Source organism: Zingiber officinale, chromosome 2A (genome assembly GCF_018446385.1).
Source record: "Zingiber officinale cultivar Zhangliang chromosome 2A, Zo_v1.1, whole genome shotgun sequence".
Lineage (NCBI taxonomy): Eukaryota > Viridiplantae > Streptophyta > Magnoliopsida > Zingiberales > Zingiberaceae > Zingiber > Zingiber officinale.
Window position 1 is genome coordinate 26,134,618 of NC_055988.1, and position 25,319 is coordinate 26,159,936.

The window sequence follows — 25,319 nt, forward strand, 5'->3', positions numbered from 1 at the left end:
TTCGATCATCTTTGTCTTTCTTTAATCTTTTTTCATGGTTTAAAATCTTGAGCCGTATCGGAGTTTTGGTTTATGACCGAAACGATATGATTTTGGTATTGTATTGTGTCGAGCCTATATTGTTTGGTATTTTTTTAAATATAAAACATAACTATTAAAAATTATAAAGTATAAAAAATAAATTTTAATACTTTAGGCGCTAAAATTCGCTAGGCGCTAGTCGGGGGGCAGACCAGCGCCTAGCGACTGGGCTGCCTAGGCGTCATGTGGACTGTGTACAATGTCAGATGTAAATCTAAATGTTGTCTTAAACAATTTCATAGCAATGGAGATCTAACTATATATTGTGAACAGTAGAACATGCAGTAAGTTATCATAATCATGTAGTAAATAGTAGAACATATATCCAACTCGAATTTTAAAACCTTGCTATAAGCTAAAACAACTTTAGTGGTGGAAAAATTAGAAAATAATAGTAATAGTTCAATTCAAGATTACAATGCATTGTGAACCAGTAACCACTAAGCAAAATATAATTGTTGAATAACATAAATTATGTCTTAACAAAATGAGTTCAAAATTACACAACTAATAATATCTCATAGACTCATATTTATTCTACTTCTTCTTTTCCATAATTTTCAATAACTTGTTCTTCATCTGACATAAACTCAATATCATTATTGTGATCCTCGTCTTCTTCTTCGGATTCAAAATCATCTTCATGAAGTTCTCTCATTCTAGAGCTTCTTCGGGGTTGTGGATTTTCATCTGCTCCACTTGCTTCATCAACCATTTGCCAAGTGAGCCCGGAACCTAGTTTAGCCTCATCATCTTCCCCACCATCCACAATCTAACCTTGTGCATTTGAAGCATCCTTTGCAAGGACATCGACATTCCTTTTTTTTTTCTCTTTTTTGTTCAACAATCTAGCATTAAATTGGACAAATACTAGATTGTTCAATATGTTGACATCCAACCTATTTCTTTTCTTTGTATGAATCTAAAAAAATAGAGAAAGTAATTATTATAGTTAGTACCTGAATATAGAGTATAGACGTTAAAAATTATAGCTAATTTAATTAAAGACTGAAAGTTTAAAACTTCTTCAAATGTACTCCAATTTCTTTCACACCCAGATGAACTTGTAGTTAATGAAAGTATCCTCAATGCCACCCTTAGCAAGTTAGGTGTGTGAGCATCGTATGTACTCCACCATGCACATGGATCAAATGTATCATCATTTTTTTCACATGCTTTTGCTGCCAATGTTTTTCCAAATAACCTTGTCTTATCTCTATATTTTGGAAATTTTTTGTTAATAATTGTATCTTGTAGATCTAACTCATTGACATGCAAAGTTTCCATGCATTCAAAAATTCATGTTGCGACCTCCTCATAAAAGCAATAGAACTATCTTTATAGTAAAAATAAGGATTTAACAAAAAAGCAGTGGTATGCAATGATGTATCAAGTCTATCCTTTATTTTTCACTCAATAATGGCTATGATAGGCTGATAATTTGATTCCACGTTGTTCAGAGCCACCTTGATTTCTTCTTTAGCTTGAAGAAGCTCCCCATATAGAAACCCCATCGATAACTTTCTATCTCCATCTATCAATCGAAGAACTCTTACCAAAAGAGCAAATATTTTCAAACAAAGTGTCACACCATTCCAAAAAATTCGTGCTCATCACTGTAGAGTAAGCCAATTTTCCTTTTTTTGTTTTGACCATTTACATTTCTCCCACATATCACTTGTAAACATGACCCTTAAACTAGTTTTTTTTTTCAATCAAACTTTGCAATGTGAGGAAATTTGATGTAAATCTGGTAACTCCTGGTCGGACTGTCTCTCTTATTTGTGAAACTTCTCATCAATGATAAAGTCTTATGGTGAGCATAGATGAAAATGGTAAAAGACTTGGATTGCTCAATAACCTTTTTATATCGTGGAAGTTTGCCAATATTTTCAAGCATGAGATTAACCGTGTGAGTTGCACATGAACTCCAAAAAATCCCAGGTCATTTTTCTCTCGTCAATTTAGCTGCAACCATATTGTTGGTGACATTGTCTGTTACAATCTGAACAATATTCTGAGCTCCTACTTGTTCAATACACTTGTCAACATACTCAAAAATAAGTTCAGCTGTATGCGCCTCGTCTGAAGACTCCTTAGACTCTAAAAATGTAGTACCCTCCTTGCAATTAACACACAAATTTAAGATGCTTCTTTTTCTCACTCCATGCATCTGTCATGATCGAGCATCCATTCTTTGCCCATTCTTCTTCATGTTTCTTCAGCAATTATTTTGTTCTTTCAATTTCGGCTTTCAGTAGTGGCTCCCTAAGTTGATATTGAGTTGGAGGCTTGAATCCTGGTTCAATTTGACCCACTGCCTCCATTAGTTGCTTGAAGCTATCATTATCAACAGCAATGAATGAGATTCCATTTTCATAAATCCATCTCCCAACATATTGTTGAACTTGTTGAGTTCTCTTTTTAAAAAGACCCTCATTTATATTTTTTTGGTGAAACATTTTACTTCCACTGGAACCTGCATTTTCGGGAGCAATTGCTGATGAATATCTATCCATGGGGCAAAGTGGAAGAGGTTTTTTAATTCATTCCATCCCTTCAATTTCAAGACCTTCTTCGTCTAGAGAAATAGCCACCTCTACTCTACAACTTTGTTCTTCCATTATTTTGTTCTTCTTTCTATTCTTCCCTTCTAAAATAGCCTGTTTGCACTTATTTTTGTCTTATTGAGATGCTTTTTGACAACTAGATACATTTCCAAGTATATTTCCAATGTGCTCCTTTATCCTATACACTCCCCTGACATTGCTTTTCCACATAATTTACATTTAATTTTGTCGAGTTCTTAGGATCAATCAATATCCCAAACTCCCATCCGATGTCATTTGATTTTCTTCTAAGAATCCCGGATTCGGGTTGAGTGACAGATGCTGTCGAAGATGGATTGCTTGCCATTGATAACAGATAATCTGAAAAAATATATATAACAAGACATAACATGATAATAAAATTTAATTATATCATACAAACATACAATACAAAATAATGAAATATAAATTAAGTCATTAACAAGTCTGAAAATATTTTTTTATATATCTTAATCTAATTAATAAAATTTATTAGATATTTGGTTAAATAAATTATATTTATAAATCCGATTAATATAAATTAATAATATATAAAATTTATAATATGATTTATATAAATTAATAATATGTATTTTATTTTTTTAAATTTTAAATATTTTTTTATATTTTTAAATCTGATAAAGATAATAGTTATTATAATTTTTTAAATCTGTTATTATATAAATTAATATTTAATATTATTTATTTAAAAAAATTAAATATATTATTTATATATTTAAATCTGATTATATAAATTATAAAATTAATAATGGTTATTAGAATTTTATATATTTAAATTTGTTTTATATAAATTAATAATATTTATTATAAAAAAATAAATTTTAAATATATTTAATTTGGATCGTAATTTTATTAGGCTTTATGAATCAACCCTATTATTGAAATTATCCCCTTAGGAATTGTTTTAATTTATTAAATCTAAAAAAATTTTTTAAAAAAAGAAAGAAAACGCCGTCTCTTTGTCGCGAGTCGCGACTCGCACGATGGCACGGACTCGCGGGAGGCTTTCGGCGCCGCTGGAAGCTTCGCCGGACGAGTCCTGTGCGTCCGACGAAGTCCGGCGTTGCTTCCAGCGGCGTCGGTAGCGTCGCGCAAAGCTTTTGGCGGAGCTAGAGGCATCGCTACTCTACCGGCGTTGCTCGAAGCAACGCTGGACTTCGTCGGATGCGTACGGCGCGTTCGGCGACGCTTCAGGCGGCGTCTGACGCCTTGCGATGCGTCCGACGTTGTCGCGACGAAGAATCGAGAAATAAAAAAACATACATTAACAGAAACAAAAAAAAAAACTTACTAGAAGCCGCGATCGGAGAAGGCGAAGAGTCGCGATGAAAGAAACGAAACGTAGCGCCTCGGGCCCTCGACATATACCTAAAAACCGATTTTATATGCCTAAAATACCTAACCCACCGAAGCCCGCCGAAGGTCGACGAGGACCGCTTACGCGGCCCAGCCGCCTAGGTCTTCCGCCTCATTGGTTTCTGGTGCGGCCTGCCGCCGCACAACGCTTAGGCGGCCGCCTAGGGCGAGTTTTCGAACACTGATAAAAAGTGTAAAAAGATATGAATTTAGAGTTAGATCCATGATGTTATTCTATTTTTATAGGAAATGCATTAGTTAATCCGCTTGGAGTGTTTACTCTTGTCATTACAAATTATGTTTTTATACATATCCATAGTTATTTTAATATACGCTAACACCTTTTTTTTTTTAGAATTCTGTATTTAATTTCTTTCAGGACCGTGTCATTAGTTTTTTCTAGGTGTCTTTCTTCTTTCTAGATTCTTTTCAATCAATTGTTGAGAAGATGTATAACTTTTATTGGCGACCTTTAAGCATAAATCAAATTGCTTTTCAATTTTTGGCCTCCTTTATTAATCTTTTTTTCTATCACTCATGTGAAGTTTTATGGTATGCCTTATTAACTCATTGCCCTTATAATTTGTACAATTGTCTCTTTTGTTTTTGTATAGGGGGACTAGAGTACTTATCCTCATTGATGAGCCATTTTCTTTAATTGCAATATTAGTTTAAGTAGCTTCGTATGTCATTTAATGCCTTGCTTCCATAGGCACCTTCACATCTCTATTAGAATATCATTTAGTCTAATCACTTTTCTATTTTCCATCTCATTTAATATCCGTTTACATCTAAAATTTGAATTCTCCAATAAAAAATTAAATTTCTATACTCCGTACTTATATTTTCCAAGCTAAATTGGTCACCTATAAAGAAATTGATTAAAATACCTTTTCCATCACTCCTTTATTTGCTCATCTTTCACCAATACTCTATTGAATTCATTTTAATGCATCTTATCTGTGTAAGATTCCTTATTTTCCTCTCTTGCTTAGCTATTTTATAGATGTCCCTTTCCCTTTTCTTTTGTATCAAATTGTTGATAAGACTTTAGTCACTCAATCTCTTTTTTAGTTACTGTATACTTTTTATAGTTTTCTTTGTTCCCTTGTTCTTTTAGTTTCTCTTGTACTTCTTCTACTCTCTCATTTCCCCATCAAGATTCTTAGTTAGTGGTGTCCATCCTCTTAGCCACTTTTAAATTTGACACCATCTTATCCCATGTCATATTATCATGTATTTCTCTTAATACTTGTGCTCTTATTCTCTTTTTAAAGATATTCTACTTTCTATCCTTTAATTTCTACCACTTGATCTTGGGAGCAATGTGCGTTTTCCTTCCACTGAAACTATCCTTGAGGTACGTGTCTAACATCATTGATATGCTGGGTTGTTATGTTTTCTCTAAGGATGACCTTTTAATCTTTATAAATTTCTCTATCATTCTTCCTGATTATATGAAAGTTTATTTGTAATTTATTGTTCTTACTTTTGAATGTAACCAGGTGTTTTTCTCTCTTATTGAAAAATTTATATTCTATTATAAATTCATATGCCATCATGAAATCCAATATAATTTTTCTTCTTCATTTCTTGGTTCAAAACCATGACCCCTATGCACCCTATTATATTTTCCATTTCTTACTAAATATAATATAATTTTTCTTCTTCATTTCTTCTTCTCATCTTATTAAAATAATCTTTGTTAGAATTTAATAGTACTATATCATTTAGGTCTTCCAAAAACCTATGCTTGATGTTTTTTTCTAATGCTATTTAAGGTGCATATATGCTAATTACATTAATATTTTTTTTTCTACGACTATTTTTGAAAGTTATAATCCTATATCCCTTTTTAACTACTACTACTTTATACTTTAATAAATTATCTACAACAATATCTATTCCATTTCTCGTTTTACATCTTTTATGTGTATAATAACTTAAAATCTAAGTTCTGAATCATCTTTATCTTCTTCGGTACTTATTTTATTTCTATAAATACAAAATGTTAATCATGAAGATATATTTTTTTTGGTCGTTGCCAAGACGTTATGGTCGGATTTGTAGTTCCTTATGAGGAATAACCTAGCTTTAACGCAGTAATTTAATGGATCCATACATATCATTTGTCTATGCTTGAACGCTCGCTAACAGTCTAACACAACCCTTCTCTTTTATTCGGACTTGGGACTATGCCGTAGCGGAGTTGTTTCTGAATGTGTACTATTTACTAACTTCATGATATCCCAACCACACATAGACAAAGACTTTAATCTTGACAATTACTCACTTGATTTTTTTAAGTGTTGAACTTACACTTGCATATACTTTTATCATCTTTAATGTTTATTCATAGTTGCATCTATGTTAGTTTAAAAATTGGTAAATTTTCTAAATCACATCTTTAATTTTTATTCATGGTTACATCATGTTAGTTTAAAAATGGGTAAACTTTCTAAATCATACATTTAACTTTGCCTTTTTAAAACACTCCCTCATTTTGAAAATTCCTAAGAGGTGCACCTTTCACCTTCTTTTTATTACGTATCCAAAACCCATTGCAAAATTTTATTTCATTCGCTTTCTATCTTTTTGTTTAAGAGGCTGAGTTTTTATCATTTGTGTCAAATAAAGATATAGTTCTTAGATGGAGTGCTTTGAGTCAAAATATTTGGATGGTCTTCCTCAATTGTAAAACAAGAACTAAGACAAGATTTGTTCTCCCATAACTCCCATGAACATGATTTTGGGTGTTGGATGACCAGTATGATATGTTTTGGGCCATTGAAGTGTTTTAATCTGAAACACTTTGACGACCCTAAAAAATTCATTTCAATTCAATTCAATTGTAATTTTTTCACATAGATAGTCCTTCAACGGATTTAAATATGCACATTGATCGAGAAAGAGAACACATTGATCGAGGAAGAGAGACTTAGTTAATAATAATAAAATAAGATAAATTTTATTTAAATATAGATGACAATATAGTAAGGATCGAGTCCATTGATGTAGAAGGATTCATATAGTCAACTCCGCTCAGTGAGATAAAGACTTGTTGTTGTTGTTAATCCTTTAAGGCTTTAAAAGACAAACTATAACTGGATTTTGACTCTCCTTCAAGAATACATGAGGTGCTGGATTAATAATATAAATTGTTTTGGTTCATCAAAGAGTTTTGAGCTGAAGCACTCTAGCCATTAAAAACTTGAAATGTATTCTTGGGAGTGCAGGGACTCCAAATCAGTTCTTAATCTTGTTTTTAAGTTGAGAGAGACTATCAAGGTATTTTGAACCAAAACATTTTAAATAATTTTTACATCTCATTTTCATAGACCTTGATACCCTTCTTATTTGTTAAAAGTAATAGAGTTTCAATGCTCAACAAAAATTAAGAAAAAAATATAAATTTATTGAAGCTTTATTATTTTGGGTATGTAAAAAAAGAGTGTGAGAAGGTGACTTTTGGGAAATTTCAAATGGGTGTGATTTGGTAAAAGGTGAAAGTTAGGTGCTTGGTTTGAGAATTTTGCCTTGGAATTCAAGAGATTCTTTTCTGAGTGTTCTTCATCTATATGCTCACAATATAATTATGGAATCAATGTATCCAACAATCCACTTGTTTGTATGTAAATTAACCTCGACTTTGAACTTCGACTAAAATATAGTTTTAAATCTGTATTTATTTTTGTATTTCACCTAGAGTACATTTTTTTTTTCAATCATAAAATTTCCTAAATCTTCTTTTATTTTTTTATTATGTACCTGTGGTCTTACTGAGTTACTTCTTTTGATGTATTAGCTAGTGATGGTATCACTCCAGGTGTGCAATGCATGAAAAGTAAAGTCTTGCGGCATGGCATGCCTCATAAGAAAAGTATTAACAAGTCTAGTTTCTTCTGCATGTGAATGCGATGCCATTTCACCTGCTGTTCAGATTAAAATATGACATTCAACACTGCCACAAGTACAGATAGTAGGAAATTAATGAGGGGATATAAGTGGATAAATTGTAAATATTTTCATACAATGGAAGCAAATCAAACATTGAGCTGCATTTTTAGGAAAATTTGGTCACGAGATGAACACAATTCTAGGTCAATAATCCCATCATCTGAATGCAAGAAAGCAACTGACGAAACTGTGATAAACTTGCGGCATTTACTATATATCTTAGAATTTATGACTATATATTTCACTTTTATTCAAAATTCGTTTGTTACATGAGTATACATCTTTCGAAAGTTATGTTCTCATAATAGTTTTGCCCCCACTTTTAATTTATTAGATAAAGAATTACCAGATCCGAAGAGGACAACAATGGTGTGCTTTGGAGTACTTTGACTACCCTGATGAAGGTAAGTAGTTTATTCAAGCAAGGGATCATCCATTTTTGTTTCATAATTACTGGAACTTTAAGCTATAGCCTTAGCCTTGGATCATGGTTTTGATATGCTGCCCACCCAGGTGTGTGCCCCGCATGTGCACCTGAGGGGGCTTGCCCACGTAGCAAGGTTGATGCCCTGGATACTTTCCAAGTGTATGTGCTACGCACCTGGGGTGGGGGGGGGGGGGGGGGGGGCATAAAAGTCCCCCCTCTCTCGATATATATATATCTCGAGAGTATATCTTCCTGAAGGAAACTTTGGGTTAGAAGCCCCGGCAGTTTTCCTTTCAAAATTATTGAAATGACTATTGATTAAAAGTAAATGGATATGACATATTTCATTAGGTAATAAGACAAAGCAATATAAAAACACATACTTTTTAAAGCACTTTTCTTCATCTAATAATTATAAGAAAACATGTTTTCTATAGTGTCTTGAGGGGTGTTTTACAACAGTACATTCCCTACCTTGGCAAATCATGCCGTTGTTATGGTAGAGCATTCCAATGTGCTTTTTGTTAATTCAGTGATGTAAGTTATAGTTGCTGCTAGTAATGACATTTTAATATTTTATTGATTCAAAGGAGGTAAAAGAGTTGTGTGTCCCACCCAAATAGTAGAAATTGAAATTAACATAACCTTGCTGAGATAAAAAATGGTTTGCTTGATGAAGAGAACATCTAGCTGAAAAATGGGAATTTAACACAACATTGCGTGTACAATTTCATATGGCTCGTGAATGTGGAATATAAATTAATTTTGATAGTTCTATATGATAATAATTATTTAGTTGGAATAAGTTAAAGGGACTTATTCCTCACATAACCCCAAGGTAAGAGTACCCACATCAATTTCTATAATATCTCTAAAATTTAGAGTAAACCACCCACTTTATTAAATTTAGCAGCTACTTTAAAATTTTTATTATTTTTTTCCCTATGTAATATCTATTTCTTTTATTACCTAATCCATTCTCTTTATTATTTTTTTCTCCCAAATTAAATGATATTTTAATGTTTAGGGAATAAATTTCATTTCCTATATTTAGAAAAGTACTATTCATGACATCTAAATTTAGGGAAAGGATAAAGTAGCTGATGCAAAGGTTTTTTTTTTTAAGATAAAATTTAAAATAAATTTTGTGTTTAGAGAAGCTGATATGAATGCTCTAACCCATTCTAGCTGTCTATTGGCTATTATTAACAAATATAGAACATTACAAATAGAGTCCAACATCTTGCGTATTTAACACCTCTCCTGAAGCTTGTTAAATATATTATAGATACCCAACTTGTCACAAATTTATTCAACTCTAGATCCTTTCAATAATTTGGTTAGGAGATCTACTAGATTAATCTCATTACATTACTCTCTTTCTTAAAGGAATACAATAGCTAGTTTTAGACTCTATATGTAGGAGAATCTACCCAAACAGCATCATTGTATCCCACGATCTAAAGATGACCTCATTCATGAATTAAGATACTTTTCCCTTGAAGCAGTTGAGGTAATATAGGATCCTTATAACTACTACCTAATGATCATAACATGGGTTCTATAGACACTGACTGATCACAATAACTACAAACAAGACCTTTGGTCTGTTGACTATAAGATAGTTATGTTTTTCCACCAATATTGGTATTTTGCGGTGTCACATTGTGACTCCCTTGTTGTGATACTAAGATCTATGAGAGTGCTTACTGGTTTAGTTTATAGCAGGCTTCTTCTTCAAACATTCTAAGTATGAACTTATGTGTCTCTCTAAGCAAGAAACCTCTATTTTTAATTAAAAAATACAACAAGTTCATAACACTCTTTCATTAGAAAATATTCATTTTAGAATAGTGGTTAATGAAAGTTACAAACTATATGAAGTCAAATATTACTGACACCCTAGACATCGGAATGAACTGAAGCAGAGGGCACAAAGGTATATTATGAATATGGATAAGGGAACCCCATATGCTAACCCAATTTAAAGACTAGGATCAATCGTTCCAATTGTTGAACAGGTTAACCAAAACAATTGTGGAGTTGAAGAGGTGCAACTAAAAGAGTTCATGAGACCTTGCTCCATTGACTATGAGATAGTTAAGTTTTTCCACCAATATTTGGTATTTTGCGGTGTCACATTGTGACTCCCCTGTCGTGATACTAATGTAACATTAAGATCTATGAGAGTGCCTACTGGTTTAGTTTATAGCATGCTACTTCTTCAAGCATACTAAGTATGAACTTGCATGGTTATGAGTCTCTAATCAAGAAACCTCGATTTTTAATTAAAAAAATATAACATGTTCATAACACTCTTTCATTAGAAAATATTCATTTTAGAATAGTCAATGAAAGTTACAAACTATATGAATCCAAAAATATTACTGACATGCCCTAGACATTGGAATGAACCCAAGCATACGGCACAAAGGTATATTATGAATATTGATAAAGGAACTCCATATGCTAACCCAATTTAAAGACTAGGATCAATTGCTCCAATTGTTGAACATGTTAACCAAAACAATTGTGAAGTTGAAGAGGTGCAACTAAAAGAGTTCAATAGAAACTGACACGAGACCTTGCTCTATTGACTATGAGATAGTCAAGTTTTGCCTCCAATATTTGGTATTTTCGGTGTCACATTGTGACTCCCCTGTCATGATACTAATGTAACATTAAGATCTATGAGAGTGCCTACTGGTTTAGTTTATATCCAATTGTTAATGATTACAAAACTTTTACTCTATGCCAATCACCTTGCTCACCCTTGAATCTTGAATAAAAAAAGAATCAACATTCAATGTGACTGAATAATTCAAAGATTTAGTAACTCTACTAATAATATATAATAAGTTTAGTGTAAACTTTGGATATAAAATACAAAGGACCAATGAAGCAAAGGGTGAAACTAGGAAATCTCCGATGCCCTTGACGAATGATTAAGACCCACGATTATTGTGACATTGGTAAGCCTCTTGGGTGATGTAAGATTAAAGGTGGCATACCAAAGATGTGCTCAAAGATTCTTAAGTTTAGGATCCAGGAGACAACTTAGAGCTAGGATAGATAAGCAGTTGAGGTACCTTCGCTAGTGAAATGAGGTGACTGCCTAAGATACAACACTAACATCAATCTGAAACAGGATGAATTTTGAGTACTCTACTTGAAAAATAAAGGTGGAACTAGACTGAGAGTTGATTGAGATGAAGTATCAAACTGAGCTGCATGAGTAATGTGCGATGGATGTCTAGGAAGAAAGCAATAAAGAGAGTAACACTATTCTTTGACATGCCCAAATCTCCAATATTGAGAGCATTTGGGTTTGCCTTGACTACCAGAGCGTCCACCTTGGCCTTTCTGGTTGTATTCTCATGCTCCTCGTGATCCTCAAAACATTGAGTTTTTACTACTAGGGAGGAGTGATCAACAATTGGAACAAACAATGGTAGAACTGTAGTTGAAGGCTTATATCATCTACGTATAAACATCAGAAAGGGAAGGGACGGAGGAGCCTCTAAGGATATGAGATTTTAGCAAATCTAACTCTAGACCGACAGTTTAGAGAAGGCTAAATAACTTTCAACCCTCCTGTGTTTTCCATCAAAAAGTAGTTTGCTCCCCTATATTTAAAAAATGACACTTAGCCCCCCTATGTTTTAAAGAAAAAAGAAAAAATAATAATAAATGATCAAAATAACCCTTACTTTTATTTAAATGTTAAAATTATGGCTAAATAACTTTAAGCTCCTTTTATTTTCCATCAAAAAGTAGTTTCCCTCCTGTATTGAAAAAATGACACTTAGCCCCATATATTTTAAAGAAAAAAAATAGTAAATGACCAAAATAACTCCTTTACTATTCTAAATGTTAAAATTATTCTAACTGAAATATCCTTATTTAGAGTAACCTTAGATTTTTAGACAAAAAGGAAAGTAAAAAATAAAAAATCTCACATAATCATTGAAAGCTTAATCTTAATCAAACCTGATTTATATATAGGTCAAAAATTTCACTTGTTCCTAAAAAAACTCTCACAAAATTTATACATGCACCAGTAAAAATTTTGTGAGAGTTTTTTTAGGAACAAGTGAAATTTTTGACCTATATATCAATCAAGTTTGGTTAAGATTAAGCTTTCAACGATTATGTGAAATTTTTTATTTTTACTTTTCTTTTTATCTAAAAATCTAAGGTTACCTTGAATAAGGATGTTTCAGTTAGAATAATTTTAACATTTAGAATAGTAAAGGAGTTATTTTGATCATTTACTATTTGTTTTTTCTTTTTTTCTTTAAAACATAGGGGGCTAAGTGTCATTTTTTAAATACAGGGGGAAACTATTTTTGGATGAAAAATAAAAGGAGTTTAAAGTTATTTAGCCATAATTTAACATTTAAATAGCAAAGTAAGGGTTATTTTGGTCATTTATTATTTTTTGTCTTTTTTTCTTTAAAACATAGGGGGGCTAAGTGTCATTTTTTAAATATAGGGGGGCAAACTGCTTTTGGAAGGAAAACATAAGGGGGTTTAAAGTTATTTAGCCTTTAGAGAAATATAACGGTGAGCAACTTGTCAAAGAAATTCTTTCAAATTTATGAAGTGATTGAGATTCTTAAGTTTGTTCGATCGTAGGAGCTTATTAATGGTCAGTTATTGGCTCTTGTATGACACAGTCTATTAATGCTAACCCCATGAGCACCTATTAATGGTATTTCTAGTTATAAGACTTGAACAAAGCTTAAGGCTCTTTATATAGGTGAAATGTCCTAAGCATATTATGAAATTAATAATCTATTCCATTTGCACAAATTAGACACCATCAGTTACTTCCAAGCTATCACTATTGATCTAAAAGATATTGAGTGGTGCTGTGCCTCAACTCATTTTGGTCCATAAATCATACTCGAACTACATGAATTTATCAAAGGGCGCATCCAAAGTTTGGAATTACCTAAAAGACGCACCTCTTTCCAATTTTACCTGCCCACCAAAGTATTTTTTCTTCTCTCTCTCTCCTTTGCATGCCACAATCTCTTTCCTCTGAAATTAAACTAAAATTCTCTCTCCTTTGCATGCCCAGACGATCTGAATCAGCACTACCGCGAGCCTTATTTGCTTCATATTAGGCCCACGTGGGCATGATTTCTTGGAGACTAGGACTATATTCTAGCTGAAAGTTAGCATACCATTATCACCTTTAGAGAGGCCGAAATAAGCAATGGAGAGCATTGTTGGATTCCTTGAAGTTTCAGGAATCCACAACAATCGAACCTGTCTTAGTTCATCATTAGATTTCAGTCGACGATCTGAATCAGCATTACCACGATCCTAGTTTGATTTAACATGATTTCTCGAAGACTAGGATCATGTCTGGAGAGACCGAAATAAGCAATGGAAGACACTACTGAACTCCTTGTACCCTCAAGAATCCATAGTACCTGAAATGAGTCTAATCAGACCTGTCTAGGTCCATCAGTGGATTTTGGTGAAAACCTATTAATGGACCTAGACATGTCTTATGGATTCCTGAGGCTGCAAAGAGTCCAACCGTGCCCTCCATTGCTTATTTCAGTCTCTTATGAGGTGCTACGATGTTATGTTAACTTTCAGCTAGAACGTGGTCCCGGGGGAAATTAGACCCATGTTATGAGTTGAATCAAAGTGTTTGCTCATCATTTATTATAATAATAAAACACTAGTTGAGATAACGAGGTTGAGGTTCATGTGCTGGATCTAATTTGAATCAAACTAGGGCCGGACTATCTGAATTAGCACTACCGCGGGCCTGGTTTATGGGAAATTGGACCCACGTTAAGGCCTGATCTAAATCAAACTAGCCCGTGGTAGGACTGACATGCAAAGGAAAGAGAAAAGTTTAATTTAATTTAAGAGGAAAGAGATTGTTGCATGTAAAAGAGAATAAAAAGTCTGATTTGACAGAGGGGTAAAATCAGAAAGAGATACGCCTTTTGGGTATTCTCAAACTTCGGTGTGCTTTTTGAGTAATTCCAAACTTTAGGTGCGCCCTTTGGTAAATTCCTGAACTATGACGACCCATGAGCAGTTCATGAGGTATTAGTTTTATTTGTTTAACCTCTCTACAATAACAATTAAGGATCTAAAAATTGCTGTATCTGTTTGTGTTGGGGGATCATGAGTTTAGGATATTGGGTGTACTATGGGTTGCAGCCAGAGAGCACTGCTAGCCCAATAGTTTGGGTTGGGCTTGGATCGAGGGACGTGATTGAGCGACAATGAGGTGAATAATGAAACATATTGAATTTATCTCTTTCATGCTTATTACAAGAAGCTATTGAAAACCGGATTCTTAACTATTCATTGATTTAAACAAGATACGATTTATTGAAAATAAATTGAATGAAAAGACTTATAAAAATAAATATTTCTATGAGATTCCTAGTATTTGATTGTTCTTTTACACATCAATTGTCAATTCTTGGTTATTGAGATTCATGGATAATTCAGATTAATATTTATAAATGTATATTACCTCTTTTTTTATCCCTTTAAACAAATTGAAGTGGTTGAAGTTTTTCTATTTGAAATCAACTTAGAGCTTAAGTCTCTTATTACTCTAGCAACATTATTTGTAACCTCATATTTACAATACAGATTAGTAGTTATATATTAGTATCATTACAATGCTTGTGTGAGTCAGACAACAACGTAATAGGGTGCCAGGGTTGAGTATTGCACTAACGAGAGATCTTTGTACGAGTTACAGTGATAGAACAGTCATAAGATTATTGGAGCAAAAGATAAAGCCGTCACCTTAGCAGTCCCTCCAAGGTGACCCCACCCTGTTGAAGGTTGTAAATCACGGGGTGCATTTGCCTATCGCAGTGACCCTTTGCACTGGGAGGTTAAACAGTCATAGGACTTTGCCTGATGAGTGGTTGGAGAGAGATGTGGTCGATGAGACTGAGCAACGATGTAACAGAAATGTCTCTTGGACATGAGTGACTTTGACGGTAATGAATGACACAAAGAGAGATAATTGAGATATTTGATTAGGGTTCACTAGCGGTTGATGACACATGGAGAAGGCCACATTGTTTGCCGATTAGAATCATTGTTTGGTTGGTTCAGGGAGAACTATTCCTCACACAATCTTAGGTTGCCTCTTTTATTTATAGATACAACAACAACTAAGCTTTATCCCACTAGGTGGGGTTAGCTATCTATGCCGTTGTGCTTTATTCCCTACTAAATCATCATTTATATTTAAATAAAATTTATCTTATTTTATTGTTACTAATGGAGTATTTTTTGATTTTCTTCCTTTGATGTGTATATTTATCATAGGTTCACATCACCTAACTAGAGTATTTAGTGGTTGTCTAAGTACATGTTCATACCATCTTAAACGTATCTCTTGGTGTTTTTTTTTCAATAGGTGCAACCAATTTTTTCTCAAATATTTTCATTTCTTATCTTGCCCGTATATCGACCTTAACATCTTTATCTCTACAATTTTCATCTTCTTCTCATGTGCTCGAGTCATAGCCCAATATTTAGCTTCATATAATATTGCACGTCTAGCCGTCATTAAATCTTAGAGGTACTTTACAATCACAAAGAACACCTGACACTTTTGTATTCTATGTAAGACATCTGTCAATTCCTCCATTCTTTTGCAAATATAATCCTAAATATTTAAAATTCTCAGTTATAGACAATTCATTGTCTCCTAATATTAGTGTAAAAAGATAAGGGCCTAGAGCTGATCCTTTATATAACTTTATCTTTATATGAAACACTTCGTTTAATCCGCCTTGAGTCTTCACTCTTGTCTTATATCCTTGTACATATCCTTAATTAATTTAATATACACTATTCTAACACATCATTTTTTCTAGAATTCTTTATATAATTTTCCTTGGGACTCTACCATTTGTAAGTCTTCTTTTGTTTCTATTTTTTTTTAATTGGTTGAATGTATAACTTCTCTTGTCGATTTTTAAAATATAAATTCAAATTGATTTTTGGTTAACTGTGGTATCTTTCCTTAGTCTTTTTTATTACCTTTTCCCAAAGTTATATGGTATGATTCATTAATTTAATACCCCTGTAGTTTGCATAATTTTGTATGCCTCCTTTGATCTTATATAAGGGAACTAAAGTACACCCATCATATATTGTTTTTTGTTTTCAATATCAGATTAAATAACTTTGTATACTATTCAATAACTTGTTTCCCTAGGCACTTCCATACCTCTATCAGAATATCATCTATTCCAACTACTTTTTGTGTATCCCATTTAAAGCTTGTTTTAATTTTTGAAGTTTAAATTCTATGATAAAAAAATTTAAATTTCTATACTTATTTGACCTACTTAAATTACCTAAGTTAAGTTAATTACCTAAACTTTCATTAAAAAGTTTATAAAAATTCTTTTTCTATTACTTTTTTGTTTACTCATTATTTAATAATACCTAGTGGCATTCATCTTTATACATCTTATCTCGATAAAGATCTTTTGTCTTCTCCTCTTTTGCTTTAGCTATGTTGTACATGTCTCTTTCTTCTTTTTTATCTAATTGTTGATATAACTGTTCAAAAGTTTTATTCTTTACTTTATTCATTACTTTTTAATCTCTTTTTTAGTTACTATATATTTTTTTAAAAGTTTTTCTCGTTCATACAAGTGTATAACATCTTATAGGCTATTCATTTTTTTCTTTTACTTTCTCTCGTATTTTTTCGTTCCACCACCCAGATTCTTTTACTTGGTGATGCATATCCTTTAGATTCACTGAGTACATTATTGACTATTGTTTTCAATTTTAATGCCATCTTATCTTATGTCATATTTGAGTCGCCGTGTATTTCTCCTAATACTTGTACTTCTATTTTCTCAAATATATTTTGCTTCCCATTCTGTAACTTTCACTACTTAATTCTGGGAGTCGTGCATATTTTCCTTCTATTGATACTATACTTGAGGTTTATATCTACGTTACTTATGTTGGGTAGTTAAGTTTTCTTAGGACGACCTTACAATCTATACATTTTTTTCCATATTTTTCTTTTTAATCATAACAAAGTCAATTTGAGACTTATTATTCTCACTTTTGAGCATGATCAAATACAATCTATTAGCTATTGTAAGCTTATATGGTATTGCAAAATCTAAGATAGTTTCCCCTTTTAAACCCATAACCCATCCTATTATATCCTTATTTTTCACTCTTACATGCCCATTTAGATCTCCTATTAAAATCATATCGATTGACGTAATATTTTGTAACCTCATCTAGGTCATCCCAAAATCTAGATTTGGTGTATTCATCTAATCCTACTTGAGGTGTATATATGTTAATTACATCAATAGTTTCTTTCGCCACCACTATCTTGAGAGCTATAATCCTATCCCTTTCTAATTACTCGTACTATTTTATCATTTAGTGAACTATTTACAATGATACCTATTCCATTTCTTATTTTACTCCTTCTCGTGTACCATAACAAAATCCAATTTTTTTTATCATGTTTGCCTTCTCTCCTCTCCATTTTCTCTCTTGTTCATACAAATATTAATTCTTCTCCTAATCATCGTATCTACTACCTTCATTACTTTTCTGTGAGCTTTTTTAGGTTTCATGTTCCAAATCTTAGACAATTAATTTTCCTATAATATTTATTTTTATTCCATCTATGATGTGAGAACTTTTGAATATTTAATAATACACTTAAGTTTTTATGAAGATATAGCGGTCCTTACTAAGTTGGACCTATAACGCGTTCCTTTCGGGCAACATCCTAGCATTAACACATTTAATGGATCCATTCATTAAACATTTATTTGAAACATTGGCTGAGCCTAACGTGCAACCCATCCTTTTTCATCCGGACTTGCGACCGACATTGGCGGAGTTCCTCTCTTTTTTATAGATAATAATAAGAAATATGGAACATTATTAATAGATTCCTGCATCTTATATATTTACATTTGAGCCAATGAACTTATATCAGAATGCAATTTCTGCGTGCATGAAATCTAATGTTGGGTGATAGCAGAGTTGTCACACATTGCATGCAGGAAGTGCTGAGTGACACTAGCATGGTGGTGTGTAGAAGGATATTTGCTGAACCAAAGGGGATGCATATGGAGTGGGAGACGTAGTTTGCATGGGGAGATGAAGTTGGGTCGTGGAAGAGGAAGCTCACAATAAGCTCAGTTCAGGATAATTTTGGTGAATTGGGTGATGGGAGTCATGATGTCTCTGATAACACACTAGGAGTAATGGGAATTTCTTAGGGTTTGTTTCCCGAGATAGTTCTCTCTACCTACGCTAATATTTATTATATTATGTTAAGTTTACATGTTACACCTTAGAATAATGGTATTTATATAGGTCCCTTACATATGAATTTCTCACTTTGTGAAGTATTACAACAACCCAGTCTTATTCCACTAAGTGAGGTCGGCTATATGGATCTTTCTACGCTATTGGATTTTATTTCCTACTATATCATTATTTATATTTAAATAATTTTATTTTATTTTACTGTTACTAACCAAGTCTTTTTTTGGTATTCCTCGTTTGATATGCATATTTGTTATAATTTCACATCGCCTTACTGAAGTATTTATTGGTCGTCTAAGTACATGACCATATCATTTTAAACGTGTCTTCCGGAGTTTTTCTTCAACAGGTGCAACTTTGGCTTTCTCTAATATTTTCATTTCTTATCCTATCCATTCATATCCACCTTAACATCTTCAACTCTGCAACTCTCATTTTTTTTTTTAGTTGCAATTTTTTTTTTCATGTGCTCGAGTCATAGCCCAACATTCAATTTTATATAGCATAACTGCTATTTTGGAATCTCCCCTTTAAGCTTTAGACTTACCTTGCTTGCTTGTATCCTATGTAAAAACATCTCTATCAATTCTTCCATCCTTTTACAAAAACGATCCTAGATACTTAAGATTGTTAGTTAAAGATAAATCCTCATCTTCTATCATAACAATTATCTTGTTATGTCTATTAATGCTAATTTAAACTTCATATGTTCTGTCTTTACTTTACTAAGGCTAAAGTTCTTCCATCAAGATTTGAGCACATTTACTCTTTCATGTTTCATTGACCAAAAAAGTTATCTATAAATAATACGCCCCATGGTTATGGTTACGTGTCTTAGATGTGTGTAGTAAGTTCATCCATAACTAGTGTAAAAGGTTCATCCATATCTAGTGTAAAAGGATGAGTTTAAAGTTGATCCTTGATGTAACGCTATTTTTGTACAAAATGAATTAATTTCTACACGGTAGTCATTATAAATTATATCATTATATATATCTTTAATTGTTTTAATATACGCTATGCTAGAACCTTTCATTTATAAAATTATCCACATATTTCTCTTAGGACTTTGTTATGAGCTTTTTCTAAGTCAATAAATGTCATGTGTAACTTTTGTTTCTTTTATAGTTTCAATCTCAATTTTTCAAGCATGAATCTAAATTAATTTTAGGTAACTTTGGTCACCTTGGTCTCCTTAATTTTTTTATCACCCTTTCTCAAAGCTTCATGGTACAAGTCATTAGCTTAATGCTCCTATAATTTGCACAATTATGTACATCTCCTTTGTTTTACATCAGAGAACTAAAGTACATAGCCTCTATTAATTAGACTGTTTCCCTAGACACTTCTATGCCTTTATTAAAATATCCCATGGTTCAACTACTTTTTTAATATTTTAATCTCATTTTTTGCCTATTTTAATTTTAAAATTTGAATTCTTTTATAAAAATTTAAAATTCTATACTCCTTTGAGTTGCTTAGATTTCCTAAGCTAAGTTGATAATCTGAACCTTCATTAAAAAGTTGATCAAAATATTTTGTCCCTTGCTCATTATTTCTTCATCTTTCACCAATACCATATTGAATTCATCTTTAATGCATCTTATTTAGGTAAGATCTCTTATTTGCCTCTCTTTTGTTTTAACTATTCTATAAATGTTTATTTTCTTTCTTTTTTTATACAAGTGTTTGAAAGCTTCATTCTTGGCTTCATTTATTGTTTTCTCTTGGCTTCGACATACTTTTTAAAGTGTTTTTCATTTTTACAAATTCATAGTAATTTATATATTGTTAATTTTTTTTGCCACTTTCTCATGCCACCACTAAGATTTTTTATTTGGTTGTGCCCATCCTCTTGACTCACCGAACACATTCTTGACCACTTTTTCAAATTTAATGTCATCTTATCCCATGTCTTAATCAAGTTGTCATATATTTTTCCTAATATTTATGTTCCTACTCTCTTATTAAAGATATTTTATTTTTCATCATTTAACTTCTACTACTTAATCTTAGGAGCCATGCACATTTTCCTTCTACTAAAAACAAGATAAAAGGGTTCAATGGCGTAAAAGGATTCATACAGCCGACCACACCTAATGGGAAAAGACTTGGTTGTTGTTGTTGTTATTGTAAAACCATTCTTGAGACGTGTATCTAGCACCACTAATCAATAATCCTATCGCCATTTCTAACTACTACTTTATATTTTAATAAACTATCTACGTTAATATGCACTTCATTTATTGTTTTACTCTTTCATGCATATCATAACTTAAAACCCGAGTTGTTTGTTATCTTTACCTTCTTCACTACCTATTTTATCTCTTGTAAATTCAAAACATTATTTCTTCATCTAATCATGGTATCTATTACCTTCATCGCTTTATCAATGAGCATTCTTACCTCCATTGCTTCTCCTAAAAAATCACTTTGAGCATTTTACCTGATGAAAAAAGGACGTCTGGGTTAACTGAAACAAAATATAGGCGTTTACTAACAAAGTTCATAAATTATAACTTTAAATATTAAATAATTGAGTATCCTAATGAAGTTCATAAATTATAACATAATAAGCTAATTCTTTGAGATCTATAATCTTTTAAACTCTCCTGTTCTATCTTTATTTATTTTGTTGGGATCATACAATCCTTGTTAATTTAATGCTCATGCTCTGCAGAGATAACATGGACTAAATTATATCAAAAGCTACCTCAGCAACATAATCGTGCAAATGCAAATGGCAATTTGGAACTCATGGTGCGCCCATCTTTTCCTCCCATCTTTAAGGAAAGTCAACTACCAGTGATTTTCCCAGCATCATCAGATGTGATAGCAATTGTCAGTGACACCTGGAAAATTGGTGATTTGGTTGATTGGTGGTTTCAAAATTGCTACTGGTCAGGAAAAATAAGCAAAATTCTTGAGGATGATAAAGTGTCGGTATGATGACCAATCTTACTCTTTATCTTCTAGTATTTTTATTATTTTCTGAACTGTGCTGGGTAAAGCATGTTGTGTCAAGGAATTTGTTTTGGTCGTGCACCATGACATGTTAAGAGATGGATAAGGTAGAAAAGTTTTAATATCCACATGTTATTTCTCTTTTTGCCCCAAGTTTCCATGCATCAACTAAAGGAACTTAGGTTTCTTTTTGTTTGTTTTTTCCACAATCAGGTTTGGTTTATATGGATGGATAACAAGGAGAGGTGAGAGGGAATCACAACAAGAAATTTCCAAATGAATAATAAATGATTCATTTGCCAGTATGTGATTCTTCTTTTCTCCCTCCCCACCTGGTTTCCATCTAAGTAAATTTGTTTCAAGGGATTAATAGAGAACCTAAATGACAATTTTGCAATTCAATGAGTACACTCAACTTATCCCATAATTTAATCCCCCAAGTATTTGAATGTATTGGCTACATAAAAAAGCATGAGCATAGGAACCAATGGTTCCCTTTGTTATTTGAAATTGCTCCAGGGAACCCAACTTGTAAGTGTTTTCTCCCTAAGCCATCTAAAATATTTCAAGAATATTCCTTTTTAATCCTCTTTCAATAAGTTTCCTACTGATCTTATCTAATGCATGACGATGAGATCCAATCTTGACCATTGAGTATAGATTAGGATCCAAATATATTTTATTCTCCACTAATTAATTTTGGAATTCTCAAAGGTTATAAATCTTTTAATAATTTCACTACCTATAAAATTATTTTAAAATTGATTTTTGCTCCAAATTAACTGATACAACTCTCCCAAAATCAAAATTAATTTTAATTGTATAAGTGCAAATTAAAAATTCAATTAACTTCTAATTGATTTTGAATTTGATCTCTTAAATTCGAATTGCATAAATTAATATTTAATTTCACAATTGCTCTATAATTTAATTGAATAAATTAATGTTTACATTCAAGTTAAATTCTCATTAATCAATATAATTAATTATTGATTATCTTTTTTCAACCTACATGCTGAGGGTTGCGGGCACAAGCTTTTTAGGTGACTTTGTAGGCTCTCAAACATATAGCGACAATCTTAAGTGATCAAAACTTTTGATAGTCTATAAATGTCACGCTCCGGGGGAGCCCCTGCTCGAGGAAATTTTGGCAGCATCTCCCCTGTACCAGTGATAATCTGAAACTTTACTACAAGCCCTCCAGGCCACACAAACCTCGGCCAACATGACCGTAACAATAACAATAAAAGTAAACAAACAATCCACGCAGTTTATATTTACTCAGCCTTTGGCTGACACAACCACGCAGTTTATATTTAATTAAGCCCTACTCCACTACAACAACGGAAAACTAAACCCACAACAGAAATCCAACGCAGCGGAAAACAACGGCAGTAGACCAAAACTCGATAAAAATCCTCGAGTACAATCCTACATCACAAGTATATAGAAAATACATAACAAGTAAACCAAATATCCAAAACTGAAAACCCGTCGCGACAGGTGGTGGGGGACTAGCGACTGGAACCTCCTGACAGCATCGACCTAAAATAGTAATAATCAACGGGGTGAGTCCAACACTCAGCGGATACCAAGCTGACATGCATAGTAAATAATAACCAATAGTAACAAATATGTGTACAATCTCCTGAAGTAATGAAAAATGCATAACTGAAAGAAAAGGGAGAAGCTATACTTACTAGGACCTCCTATCAGGATAATAAGGTCGTCAGACCGTAAATAACATGCCCCTGTATGCATGTCAATCATATGCATACATCCAATATGCAGCAAATAAAGTGTAGCAAACACAAGCAATAAATGCAATTATGTATATGATGCAAATGACATGTCCTGGTCACTCCTGACGCAAGTCAACCATCTCACACACGATGGTGAGACCGAGTGGGTAGGGCTATGACAACTGTGCACTCTGATATCACTGCTCCTGATGAGTGACCGAGTGGACAGGATGCTGTTGGAGTACACCTATCCTCCTACCTCAAATTATAAGTGGGGGAGCTTAATGCTCTCATCTCCCTTAGACAATCCAGAGGAGGGATCCCTGTCCTGCTACCACGTTGCCGTCACACTATCCATGAGCGGACCAGCGGAGCACCGACAGAGCAACCTGCTGCAATACACCCTGCCTGAATAAAAACCACTAACCAACCCATGAGTGGTTGTGTGTGCAGATCCATGTAACTGGCGATGTGTTCAACAATAATGGAGCCGACAATCACGCACTATGCAATCATGCGAGATGGTGCATGACACTAAGCATGAAGATCCTGACCATATCTACCTCCATAAAACATGTACCAAAAATAAATAGCTCAAATAAAAAGATCTAGGTACACGTATCAGATATGGTAACTGTCTAGTTCGGTATATCATAAGGCATGGTATGTCACTACCTCTATGAGCATAAATAATCAAGAAGGTAATGAATGCAAAACATGTAAGCAAAATCAAGCATTAAACAGGTAACAAGTAGTGACATACCGATGCAGATATGAACATAATCATTACTACTCGTTAAAATCTACTATGCATATCAAATGACAATATCTAAAGATAAGTCAAGGTACCCGCCTCAAAACGGAGATCGTATCCGAAATAGACCCCACGTTGAGACGTTCGTCTCGAATCAAAGCCCTGTAACAACATACATATAATTAAGCCATGCTCGCAGATATCCAATAGCTTAATCAAAATTTTTATTAACCAGGAAACCCTAATTTATTCATTAACCTCGGTTAGCTACCTAAAATGAATCTAATCCGAACTTAGATTAGATCCATCATTTAACCCTAATTATATGTTCCTCCAATCACTTATTTAAATGACCAAACTACCACATAATAACATATTCTAAAACAAATTCCAAATCTTTCCTAATTTTAATTCTAGTTGTAAACTACAGTAAGGATAAATTTCCTACACCTTATCTCAACTCAAACCCCAGTGACTCACAGTCGGAAGTCGCAGCAGCTGGGAATATCAGAAAACACCATAATTAGAGATTTAGCACACAAATTCCAGATCCATCGAACCCTACACTTGCTGGACTACTTCACTGATCGGATCAAGAAGAGGAATCAAGAATTCAACAAAACAATCTATTAACAACCTAATTCCATAAATAATCTGTGCACAATACCTTCTTCCTCTCCATCCAAGAATTCAACAAAACAATCTATTAACAACCTAATTCCATAAATAATCTGTGCACAATACCTTCTTCCTCTCCAATTGTCTGTGATGACCAAGGATCCAACGAAGGAGCTATCCCCTGTCGACGATAGTGGTGACTGGAACCAACAACATCCACTGTTTCCCAATCAAACACCCAGATCAACACTATATAGATCAGGAACCAAATCACAACTAGGGCAGAACACCTACCTTCAAGATTGCCGACAACCCAAGAGGAAGGAAAGAATTAGCACGGTGAAGAGGAAACTGGTCGGTGCGGCAAGATGCGTGAAATCGGATCTAGGGCTCGACTCCCCTGTGCAGAGGGGCGACTCAGAGAAGGGAAGATGAGAACTCGGCCGGCGGTGGATTGCACAACGTCGGCGCGA

The 25,319-nt window shown here is 33.2% G+C and overlaps 1 protein-coding gene across 3 annotated transcripts in view; it reads left to right on the forward strand.

The window, feature by feature from the left end:
* LOC122040968 overlaps window positions 1-25,319 on the forward strand; it is a 62,475-nt gene that overhangs the window by 12,959 nt on the left and 24,197 nt on the right. For 2 of the 3 annotated variants that reach the window (XM_042600465.1, XM_042600466.1), the window contains exons 3-4: window positions 8,338-8,407; window positions 21,449-21,711. In XM_042600465.1, coding sequence (XP_042456399.1) covers window positions 8,338-8,407; window positions 21,449-21,711 — 333 coding nt within the window. The remainder of the gene's footprint in view (window positions 1-8,337; window positions 8,408-21,448; window positions 21,712-25,319) is intronic. The other variant, XM_042600467.1, reaches the window with a different exon arrangement.